General features: G+C 35.4%; 1 protein-coding gene across 3 annotated transcripts in view; it reads right to left on the bottom strand.

Annotated features, from left to right (window-relative positions):
* The window catches only part of ALDH1A1 (aldehyde dehydrogenase 1 family, member A1), a 50296-nt gene that overhangs the window by 12424 nt on the left and 24782 nt on the right, over positions 1–13090 (bottom strand). For all 3 annotated transcript variants that reach the window (XM_010010958.1, XM_010010959.1, XM_010010957.1), the window contains 5 exons: positions 12469–12573; positions 9234–9374; positions 6114–6243; positions 4753–4814; positions 2617–2745 (listed from right to left, as the gene is read on the bottom strand). In XM_010010958.1, coding sequence (XP_010009260.1) covers positions 2617–2745; positions 4753–4814; positions 6114–6243; positions 9234–9374; positions 12469–12573 — 567 coding nt within the window. The remainder of the gene's footprint in view (positions 1–2616; positions 2746–4752; positions 4815–6113; positions 6244–9233; positions 9375–12468; positions 12574–13090) is intronic.

Genomic DNA, 13090 nt, shown 5'->3' on the forward strand with positions numbered 1-13090 from the left:
TGTTGAACTGGATCTCTTTTAAAAAACAGAACATTTTATTTTAGTTCTTTTTAGTGCCATTGCCAAGAAATATATTTATTTTTTCTTTGCTTTTCCAGTCAAATGTTTAAGTAAAGAAAAAGATTGTTTCATTTCATGTCTGTTTCATTAAAGCTATTTGAATCACCCTGTGTGATTGCTGACTTCTGTTCATTATCACTCATTCTAGATGTAAGTTAATGATCTGCTGACTTACACTGAAATTCTATTAAGAAGTATGACGGAAATAGTATTTCAGACTCAATACCTTTACTTCTCCCTCTGAACATGGTTTGAAAGTAGAGAGTGGGCCACATGAGCACTTACAGCACAAAAGAGGCAAATCGGCTACCAACCATGAAAAAGCTGGCTGAGATGTGCACAGTTCCAGTATCTTGCAAATTTTTTGTTTAAAAAGGCTTTTCCCTTGGGCCAAATTAAACCTATTTTTTCCCACCAGTTCTGTATTTGTTATGTTCCATTCATAGGCAAAATAAGTTACTTTCTTTCAACAGCTTGTCAGGCAAACTCCCGAGTGTGTGAACTGGGACAGGATTTCCTCTTGGCTTATGAGGCAGCTGTGGATCTCAATGGCACTTGCAGAGCAAGCGTAGAATTAGAAGGCCAAAAAGATGCATTTCCTGTATTATCACTTAAACGAGTCTCTTTTAAACATTAATCAGGACCCTGGAATTACATGCAGAGGTTCCATTTTCATTTAGAAAATGGTGAATTTCAGCCAGGGAATTAGAGCTCCTAAATCTCATGTACTGCGTTATGGATGCCAGACAATTTTGTTTGAGCAATTTCTGTTCCTTACAGGTTCATACTCAGATAGATTCTGTCAATGTTTTTTTCCTTCTCATTTAATATTCCATATTAATACTTTCCCCAAAGCTGGTGAGACAATGAGGGTCCTTTCATTTGCTTAGCATTTTGTTTCAGAATTTGTAGACAAAAATGAGAAGAGTATTTCTTATGGGACTAATTCACACTGTCTCACTTCGGGCATTTAATTTCCATGTCTATATTTGAAACTGCTTTATACATATTAGCAAAGGAGCTTTGTGGCAAGTATTCAGAAGGATAGTGAGGATTACTAAAAGTCACTTTTTTTTTATTTTTTTTTAACGTGAACACTTGAGAAGTAGAAAGTTAAATAGATTAATAGATAGTTTCATAAATCTGAAGCAGCTACTGAAGTGATCACTGAGGATTTGATCACTATTGGGGGTTTGGGCTCTAACTTGATTTGGGTTATCTGGGTGTAAATTAAAATGCAACTAGGTTTGGGTGAATAAATCCTGAAGGACTTGGTAAGATAAATATGTTTTTTTTTTTTTTTTTTTTAAAGCTCCCAATATTTACCAGGTAATACACCAAAGACAAATTATATACTTAAGCTTCTCATCCAATTGAACACTGGATGGATGGGTATATTAAGAATCATTTTGTCTTTTATTAAAAATGATTTTGTGTAATACCAGTCACTACCACTCTGTAACTCTTTAAGTGTGCATACAGGATGATCACATTCCCACTTATGAGCTCTCTTTTCAGGAAATCAGAATATCAAAATAGATATTTAGCGAGACTTGGAGCAAAACTGAGTTACTTTCCCTGCAAAGTTGCTTTTTCAGACAAATAAACTTTCTTATATATATTGTTAAAAATGAATAGAGAAGGTGTCTCTAATATTTCTTTTAAAGCAATTCCTCTTTCCCAGTATTATCTAATAGCATTTACTATGTGATGCAATAACAAGTAGGACTTGGCTCCTTCCTAACAGTCATTTCGCTTCTGTAAAATACTAACACATAACTGGTCACTATGCTTTGCTGAATCATTGTTTTGAAGCAGAATAACAAAATATGCCAAGTCATTTCCATTAACGCTCTTCAAGGTTACTGCACTGGTGATTATTGACATCTGTGCCAACTCTTTATACATGTTAGATTACCTTTGTTGATTTTATTGGGAAGCAAGATAGCTAAACTATTTAACTCTTCTTTAATGTTTGCTGGGCTGGGCACAATAGTCAGTGTTCGTGTTCAAGAGCATAAAGTGTATTTGCCCAGTTTCTGTGTGAAGAGAGTTCACAAGTTTGGCAGCAGTCTCTAGTTCAATTTTACAGCTCCCTGTTAATAATAAACCCAGGTGGATGAAAAGTTTGTTCAGTGAAAAAAAAAAAAAGAAAAATGAAAAAAAAGCTGTATAAACAGGTCTTTTTCTGTGATAACTATGTTAATAAAGTCATTGTCACCCACCTCTAAGTACTCTGCTCTTGACTCCTTGTTTGCTTTTGACTTTGAAAGGTACCATACCTTTGTAATACAAATATATTTGCTAAGGAATGGAGTTTACTAAACTGCGATTGCGGTGGGTTTTGTGCGTGTGAACTAAGCTGAAAGATATGCGTGCTTTTACCCTGGGTTGGTTTCACTGGTTTACAGTAGGGCAAGTTCCATAGTACAAGGCTAGACATGCAAGAAGTGCTTGCAAAGGACAGCCTGGCTTATATTACCTCTGTGGTATTTCAGCTGCAGTATACTCTTACATTTCTGAGAAGGGCAAAAAAATCTGTTGTTGAAGACTTACCTCTTTAATTAAGGATCCCATGTAAAGGGCAGTCAGTGGAGTCTGTTCTGCTGGTTTGACAACCACTGTGTTTCCACAACAAAGGGCAGAGGCGATCTTCCAGATGAACATAATCAATGGGAAGTTCCACTGAAAGACAGATGAGAAGGTATATCCTATTTCTAATACATCACCAAAATGCCTTTGCTTTTTCTATGATAATAATGCAAATTGTCAACCGGCTCGTTGAACACTTTGTTGAACTCTTTTCAGAAAGAAGATTTTTTGAAAAAGCAACTGGCAAGCCATGTTACACAAAGACCAGTGATTTTGGTGTATGTTAGTCCAGGGGATCCAAGGTTTTAGTTAAAACCTCAAGAGACAATAAGTGTTCTCTAACAAAGCTTTACAGAAAGGTGCTGGATTAGAGGTGTAAGTGGGAGTTTTTCTATCTTAAATGATCACATCAGTCATCAATCCAGTTTTCTAAAGGAGACAAGGTAATAACACTGCCCCTGCCCTCTTTCCTGGAGGTTTCACTGGCAGTTCTCTGTCGTGGTCAGTCCAGCCATAATGCATAGCAGCTGACTCTGGGCTGCATATTCAGCAGTATGAGGGACAATGTGGCTCAGTGGTTGTCTTTTTTTTGCGAATATTTTTGATAGTGTTGGAAGCACTCAGCCCATGAGCCCCAGTACAAAAGACAAAGTAGACTTACCTTTATGAAAGTGGGGGAAAAGGGAGTTAACAGTTGACTATTATATCAGAAAGGCTTGGAAGAGTATACACGGAACTGTTCTTTATCTCTCTACTTATCTCATTTCAGTCTCACCCCACCCTCAAAAATAATAGGAGCACAAATAACACAAAATAAGACATTACAGGGTTTTCTGGATCATCATCATTAGAGTGGAACTGCATGTGTGAGAGGACAATGGAAATGATGAGTTAGCAGAAGTGTTTTGCAGCATTCACATATTCCTCAAAGTTTTTGGGTTATGTCAAAACATCCAGTTGACAATTCAATGCAGAAAAATTAAAGATATACTTGGAAGTCCTTAAACATCTTTTAAGTGAAGCCAGTATTTGTACTAACTGCTTATAGTTCTTGGATGCAATTTTATTTAGAAGTGGTCACATCTAGCGTTTAAAGTTCTTTAGCATATCTTGACTTTGAGTGCTTTATTTAAAATATCCTGTGCCTGACCTACAAGAGAATTTAAACCAGCAGAATCACAAGCTCTCTAAGACACTGGATCCATACATATTCCAGTGACGGTCTCTAAATCAATGTGGTAGTCTAAAGGGATATTGAATCTGCCAGCTCAACTGAAAGACATCAGGAACACATGTGGGACCCACATGTCGGAGCGAACATGATAGACAAGATGACTATTTCAGAAACTAGCAAGCTGTTGAGCAGGTCAGGTCAGGTTGCTCACACCTACAAAGAGGTGTGTGGATTAGGTGTGCCTGGTGCATATAACCATTTTCACAGAAATCCACTGAAGCCGTGTAGACCTCACAAATAAATTTAAATTTAAAAGTTGAATTCCTCGGTGTTTTGGATGTTCAGACTCAGGCAGGAATTCTGAATCTTCACTTAAAAGAAGTGTCTTCAAAACTAGGAATTCAGACACTCTGAGCAGGAGCTTGGGAACATACAGTCCAGTGTCACTGTGCTTGTTGGACACATTCTGTGTGTTGTTACTTGTACCACCAATACGGTGAATGAGTCTTACTCATAAATAAAGATGCAGCTGTCTGAATGCTGTTCAGAGCAGAGCAGATATTACAGGTCCTAAAGAGCTTATTTGCTCATAGGCTGTAACTACTACCCTCTCCCACTTGTTTATTTCTAATTCTTTCCTTTCCAACAAAACACAATTCTGTCTTTCAAACTAATCCATCAGTCGATAATTGGAGACTGATTTTCTCTCCATATGTAGGGAGCAGAGACACAAGGTGGATCAGACTAGTCCATTAAAATCTCTATGTTGCAGGATTTGGTGAATACTCAGGATAGTCTCTATCTTTCAGGACCTGAAAATTTTTGATCGACAATGTTTCACAAATGCACTTACATAGACAAAATTCCAAAAGCACTTCCATTTGTAACAGGAACACTTGTGTTTTACATAAATAGCTCCAACTTACAGGAATAATTTGGCCGCACACTCCAATAGGCTCATGTCTTGTAAATGTAAAAAAATCTCCATCTAGGGGGAAGAAGAAATAAATTAGACATTCAGACAAACTATTTGTGAGGAACAGTTAAATCAGAAAGAAGATAAAGTTGGATGTCAAACTTAGCTGGAAACAATTTTACTTATAAATGGTATATTCAAAATCTTAACTATGCAAAATAACCCCAACCATAAAGTACATCTGGATACAATATCTGTTTTCTTCCTAGCTCCAAGGTTTGATTCTGCCAGTCTGACTGACTTTTTGCAGTGATAACTGTGCTTCTCAATATGGTATTACAACACATCAATGAGCATTCCTCATTTCTTTTTATCACTTTTTTTTTGGGAGAAGTGCTCTTTTAAAAGCTACTTGCAATCCTGGGTACCTATCAGACATTTTTTAATATTAGCTCTTAGCTTAAATCAAATCCATTAAGTATGAAATTCTCTTTGATTCAAATGTGTGTTTCATTAAGTCTAGTATAGAGATCTATGTGATGCAAAAAAGTGGAAGTATTTATCACTCTGGTTTTCCTTAATTCCTTCTTTATTACCATTCTTCTTTTCATCCTTCTGAGAGAATCATATAATAGTTAGGGTTGGAAAGGACCTTAAGATCATCTAGTTCCAACCCCCCTGCCATGGGCAGGGACACCACACACTAAACTATGTCGCCCAAGGCTCTGTCCAGCCTGGCCTTGAACACCTCCAGGGTTGGAGCATTCACAACTTCCTTGGGCAACCTATTCCAGTGCCTCACCACCCTCACTGTAAAGAACTTCTTCCTTAGATCTAACCTGAAGTTCCCCTGTTTAAGTTTAAAGCCATTAAGAAGAAGAGAAGGTTGCTAGAGACAATGTTTTCATAGAGCTACTTAATAGGAGAGGGAATGGAACGAAATTTCAGCTAAATAAAGGAATGTTTTCTCATTTCTGCCTCTTAGTATTCTTCCTAATACGTTATCTAGTAGTTGAAACATATATTGGTTTGTTCTAATCTTAGTTTTATTAAGCAAATACCTGGTTTTAATTGCTGTACCACTGCATAAACTACACACATAATCTACCAGACTTCTTAGATATATGTACAGGAAAAAATCTTTTGATGAATAACCAGTACTTATTACTGGTGTAAATAAGAAATAAATGTGATTAACTGCACTAAATGTTTAAAATGAGCCATATGCTAAATCTTAAATAACCTCTATTAAGATGGAAAATATTTTCCATTTGATATATTTTTTGTGTTGCACAACTTTAGAAAAAGGCAGTTTTTCACAGATCACATCAGGTTTCAGTTCTGTACTTTTGTTATCTCAAAACTACTCACCCATTGGTACAGTACGCCCATGGATTTTATCAGCCCAGCCTGCACAGTAGCGTAATGTTTTGACAGAAGCACCTAAATCCATTTGATAAGCACTAGAAAAGAGTTTCCCACCATTGATGGCTTCCATTGTCTGCAGGCAACAGCAATTACAAAATTAGTATCAAATGTTGATAATGGCTCTCATGCTTGTACTTTGTTATTTAGTTTTCAGTTGTTGAGTTCAGAGGGTTTCAGCATTAGTACAAAAATTCAGATTAATTACCCATCTGAAGGATACGTAGCATTTGAAAGAACCATGGTAGAAATTTACAAATGAGAAATTTTCATGATGTTTCATTCACAGTTGTAATTATGAGATGTTCCGAAAAAACCAGTAACATTTCTCACACCTGAATCAGTTATTCTGTTAGAGTTTATACTAAGCATTCTACAAGTGTAGATGAAAAGGTCAGCCAGGAGTCTTTACAAATAACTGATGCAAATAAAATGAGTGGCCTCCCTCAGCCTATTCACACTGACATCTAAGGTAGGCACTAGTTTCCTGAAAATAACTGTCATATTAACTTAGGATCCTGTGCTGCATGATTATTAAGGAACATCTTTCTAGGTGCTTAATAGGTGCATGATTAGCAACTTTTATGAACAAGAAGACTCAAAGCATGGAATAAAATAACCTGAATATACCTTGAGCATTTGGTATGCACAAGTTCTGAGATATCAAGACCTCTTAACTGAGAAAAATTGATTATGAAAAAATCAATACTTGTAGAGAAGAGACTCTCTTTTATTGACTATTGGCTGACTGAGTGAACTAACTGGTATTATTTGAATCCAGGCCTGACTCTCCATACTGTGGATCACCTTGCCAGGGAGTTATAAGCCTTTAGAGTAATAATTAACCAATATTCGTTCAACATCTATAACTTTTCAGCTGATCAATTCTGTTCCACCCACAGAGACACCAGCACTAAATAGGGTTGATTTCCAGCCAAATCTAGGGAGTGTGTTTTGGATTAACGTCATTTCAATACCCCTAATTCTGGGGACATCTAGTTAAATAGAAAGTTAAAGAATGTTAACATCTTATTAACACTGCTGGAATTTTTTTCTCAAGTTTTCCAGCACACAGACACTGGGGACCTTCAGCTTTGTTAACAAAGCTGTATGATTGTTCCTACTTAGTAGGAAAACCCCAAACTATAGTTTCAAGATCTAGTCAGATATTAGAATATTATTTCTTTTCTAAATTTGTTATTTTTTATGTCCAAGGATTTTTTAACATTTTAAGGCTGAGTCTACAGGCTGATCCTGCAATTACAGTGTTTCACCAGCAAACTCCTCTGTGAAGTCTGCAGTTTTAGCTAACTGGATACAATGCAGACACCCTACTTGGGAATAGAACAGAACATAAAGAGAAGCAGCAATGCTTGATGTTTTTTAGCAACAAGGAACTGGTTAAATGAGATGTACTCTTGACATTCCAGGGAATATATCTGGCCCTGCTTTGTTCTGTTTGGACATGGGAGAAAATTCTTCCCTTGTCTCAATCTTATGAACACTACAGCTTTGAACATCACAACGGACTGAAAACTAGGAAACAAATACCTTGGAGGCTTTTTAAATGCTTTGACTTTTTCTTCCAGTAGCCTGACTATAAGGCAGAGCCTCTGGAGCTTCAGGAGAGACATTTTATAGATATCTTACTATATGAAACACAGAAATTGAATAATTTTGATCCTGGCCAGATGTACAAACACAGGAAAATGTCTTTGCAATGAGCTTTAGGGTTCTGTTCTGACCTCTATTCTTTGCAAAGTTATTTGCTATTCTATAGTACTAGTTCTATATTTAGGAGAAGTTGTGAGTGAAGAAAATCTCTGTTCATTTCGATGAAGTCTGAAAAACATTTCATTCAAACACACCTTATTTAAAAGGGGAAAGTAGTCAATATGAGGAAGGTGTAAGAAATAAACCAAAATCACTAAAATAGAAAATTGGGAGGGGCCCAGGAGAATATCAATAATTTCATACTATGAAAATGGCAATGGGAATGAAAAAATAACTTAATGTTTCAGTTTCCCTGTGGAAAAAAAAATTATTTTTCCATCCTTTTGCATGAGTAATGCCTTAGGCTGTGCAATAAAGACGCAAATGGCAGTTTATTCAGTATTTAACTGACAAGGGGGCATACTCTTCCTATTAAAAATGTAACTTTCTCAAAAGTTTTTCTCTTTCAACTCCAATATATCTAACATTGTTAGAAATGTATGTTCTAGCCATCCAGGTTTTCTCCTGAGAAAGTAGGTGATTAGCAGTCCCTATCAAGCCCACAAGGTTCATTTAAAGTAATAACTTTATTGAAGAAAAGTGTGAATTGGCAAGTTGAAGACTTTGGAGTTGAAGGACATAACCTTAATTTCTTTGAATTTTCATTTTTCTTTTAAAAACCTGTTTGGGACACATGCAAGTATCTTTCTACACTACAGACATAAAGACAATAGTATGGGCAATAGATTCTTTGCAGATTTTACATATTTTGAAGGTTTCAACTTTTGAGCTTATCAATGGTATGATTTGTAGTTAATGGCTAAATACTTCAAACTGTGACTAGATCAGTCTGTGTGATGATCCTGAATGTGGGGTACTCCTGCTCTTAAAGTTTTGACACTGTTGGCAGAAACCCAGGGTTCATGTTCAGAGAGTGCGTGAAATACCAAAGAGATCATCACATGAGGGGTTTCAAACAAGGGTGTGGGGGAATTCTACACTATCAAATTGGTGTGATTTCTGTTTTAAACATTCTTTCTTGCCATAGTGCACCATTAGTAGGTGGTGGTGTTACTACCCATGTGTCTGCTGTTAAGAATGGTAAAATGGTAAATGCACAGTAATTGGTAAAGACAGGACATCATTCCTTACCACCCATGTTTTTCCTACTAGAATAGTGTTAATAGACCAGAGTGTAAGCCAATTTAATGAGGTCCATTTACAATACAGATAAAAACCAAGTATTGAGACAGCCTGACTCCAAGGGTTTAGCAGTTGTGCTTGCTTATATCTTTCTTTAAGAATCAGACATAGGCTTTTCTTCCAGTCTTTTTGTTCATGTATCATACTCACAGCTAAAATCAGCCGATCTCTTTCAACTAAGTCAGCTAGTTTATTCAAGAGCCTTCCTCGCTCTGAAGCATCCATTGTACGCCAGCGTGACCCAAGCTCAAAAGCTTTTCTAGCTGCTTTAACAGCCTTGTCTACGTCTGCCTGTTGGGAAAACAGGGAAACTTTTATAATCAATAATTGATTTTGTAATCACTCTTATTGGTTGTTAAATGTGCAAAGTGTTTTGCAAGATAAATGAGAGATGTCAACACAATCTAATCAGAATTAGTACAATAATATTAAATATATGGGTTATTTTCTTTCAAACACGTCTGCTATCATTTCAGCAATGTGAAGCTGTGTGAGAAACAGATGGGTTATCAAAGCTTCTAAAATAAAATCACATTAAGGATCTCTGCTTTTCAAATTTAGATTTTCATATTCTCTACCTGCTAGGGTCTGCTAATGTCTGAAACCACCAATTACACTGCTGACGAAATTCAATGTCTTTTATGTACAAAGAGATGCCCAAGTCTGTAAGTTAAATATTTAAGTACTCAACATTATCTAAAAGCAGTGTTGTGATGAAGACCAAGTTAGAAAAATCTGTTCTTTAGAATGATTCATAAACCAAACACCAATTTATGATTGAGGAAGACAAATCAGTGCATTTGGTTTAGCAAGTTTTAAGGAACATTTGTACTTAAAATAATTTAAGCAACTGATCAATTGACAAGGTTAAAAAGTTAAGACTATATATTTCAAAGTCTAAGCATGGTCTTTGCAATATGCAAGCTAATGTGCCAGTCCCTTAATGTTTTTTATAGCATAATTTATGATTTGCCATTTGGATTTTGCTATAGCAGGAAAATCTACAATCAATTATGTAAAACTCTTTTCTGTGCAAGTGTGTTCCAGGAAATAAAAACCCCAGTTAAACATCTTGTGAGAAAAGGCTTTTGTTGCTTGGAATAATTCTACGTTTCACAATTTTTGTAATTTTTTTCCAGGGGAAAAAAAAAAAAGACATAAAATGGAGGTTTATTCATTTGTTTTTGTTTGTTTTGGTTTTGTTAGAAATTAAAAACAAATCAGAAAGAAAAAAAAGGAGAAAACTATACATGGCACATTTCTGTGAGCAATTTGCATGCATTGTGTGAAGGATTTCTTTCAAATTTATTTTCTACTGCTGGTTACTACAGTGTCCTCCAGGGAAATCACTATCAAAGTTGGATGTCAGCAAAGTTGACAAAGTTAGCATCAAAGTCAGTTGTGCTGACTGTGAACCAGACCTTGAATCTTTAACTGATGTTGGTAGCCAACAACTAATTCTTAAAAGCTGGGTGTGAGGTAAGTGGCTTAGAAAGTCCAGCACAGACCTGCTAGGCAGGAGATTCACAGAAATTTCCAGAATTCTTTCCAGAAATCTGGGAAAAGATAGGAAAGTTCTCCACAAACAGCATGGTCATTACTATTGGGTAAAACTGACCAGTCACATACATCAGGTTGCTGCAATCTACTAGATTAGAAAGAATCACTTTTCTTCAGAATCTGCCACAATGTTATGAAATACCTCACACCTAGCTATGACCCAGAAAAGTGCATTCAATTAATACTTATTTCATTTTACTATTTTCTCATCTCTTTTTATCATAAATATTCTACAGATTTGCAATATGTCTTTGGGGGATATGACTTGGCCTTTACTGGAAAAGAAAAAGGGAAACCTGAGAAGGATGTAAATTAAAACTAAATACAGTGCCATGTGTTCTTTGTACCACAAGAACAGAAATTATTAAAACCAATAAAAATCATATAAAATTAATATAGAGCTCTGAATGAAAATTAAGGAAAAAAACTTCTTCAATGTATGAAATTTAACTTGGGTATATCTATACCATGATTTTAAAACTTTTTAACTCCTTTCAGAGCTAATATAGACTTTTTACAGAAGTATATTTACTTTACATCCCCCTGACCGTTTGTTGAGATGCTTTATTATTACTAGGGGCCTTTAGGATTAGCAAATGTAGCTTGAAAGAGCCATCAAACCAAAAGGAAAACAGTTCCCGCCCACATATGTGTCTGTGCTTTGTAATCTTCACTTGTTTTTTTTAAATACTACTGCAAGGCAGCGTACAGCCGTTTGGCAACCCAATTGTACACACAAATTAAATTCCTAAAATCTCTTGGCTCATTATCTAAAGACTAGCCTCTAGAATATTAGGTTCAGTAAATTACACAAATGCCTGTGTAATTTACTAGATTTATACATTTCACTTGGCAATTTAGTTAATAGCAGTTGTCATTACACATTAGTTTGCAAAATTATTGGAGAGAAAGCAAACCTATGTGTCGAACAGTATTATCTCTTTATTTAATGAGTTGTTAGATTGTTTGTAAGGAATGAGACCTACAAAAATTCTGAATGGTAAGTGAACAGTTGCAGATCATGAGTAATTTAATTTGAGGATGATCAAATATCAGGCCAACTTGATTTGCAATGTAATTTGGTTTTGAACACTGAACAGAGAAGAGGTAGAAGAAATATCATTTTGCATCAAAAACCTGTACATTTCTAGTGGGATAAGATTCAACAATTTTTTTTAGTCCTCTGCTTAAATTCATCAATTCGACATGCGGCAAGGAAACCGTTTTTGGTGGAATTACTCTCTATGTGATAGGTTACTTTCATCTTCAGGTATTTTTAGAACTATGTTCAATATATTTTTCACAGAGCCAAATATTTGAAGGGGCAATACTGAGAAGATCATCTTTATAGAGTCTGTGTGGGAATATATAAGTATTTGTCCACTTTATGTTTTCATCTATAATGAAAAACCTTGTTTAAATGTGTAATGAACAGATTACATCACTGTGTAAGGAAAAGCCACAAAAAAATAACAAAAAAGTCCAATTAAATTATTAGATGTCACTAATCAAATATAAAAAGGAATAAATATTATTAAGAAAAAATATTAGCAAAAATGTTTTTTCAGAACTTTCCTCTTATGAATAAAATCCTAAGAGTAAAGCAGTTTTTCGGTGTCTGTTCAGTGTCTGTTCAGTGTACAAACAATACTAAGGCTTAGTAAAAAAGCTAAGAATTATGTCTGCAGAATAAGGCATATGGGATGAAGTAGGTACATCTATGAGGCAGTGTTTTACATTAACACAGGTGGTCTCTTGCCTTCCAGCTTTTAAGATGGAAAATTGAATTTAAAGCTATGGTTAAGAGGAAGAAAGATAACTTTACCTTGTCACCTTCTTCAACCTCACAGATTTTCTCTTCATTTGCAGGATTAAAGACTTCAAATTTTTTGCCACTGACCGAATCATGCCACTCATTGTTTATAAATATCTGCAGAGGAAGAAATAGTGCAACAATAATAGTAAAATATACATAGCTGTTGTCTGTTACCTGTTTTAATGAATAAATCTATATATCATAGCTGAGAGCTGCCTGATTGATAGTTACCTGAATTAAAAATGGAATAACTGTTTTTATGTTATTCTGAAGAGATGAGAAGTCATATATGCGCTTACCCAGAAACAGCTTTTTAAAATTAGTTTCTTTTGGAAAGGCAAACTTTATCTCTTTACATGATATTTCCACTTTGTTTTATATCATAAAAAGATACTGCTACAATGGTGGCCTTCCTCTCTCAAACTGAAGTCTGTGATGTACAAGGGAGGTACAGCCCTAAATGATCTATGTAAAACTACATGGGTTTCCAATGCTCATAAGGTTGGTAATGATGGAGAGCATTTCTGTTACATGCTCAATAGAAGTAAACCAAATTCTTGGGTTTACTACATAAAGTACATGTAATACATTGGAGAACAATGTTTTATTAGGCTTTGCTTTGATTTCTTTT

Source organism: Nestor notabilis, unplaced genomic scaffold (assembly GCF_000696875.1).
Source record: "Nestor notabilis isolate BGI_N333 unplaced genomic scaffold, ASM69687v1 scaffold14793, whole genome shotgun sequence".
Lineage (NCBI taxonomy): Eukaryota > Metazoa > Chordata > Aves > Psittaciformes > Psittacidae > Nestor > Nestor notabilis.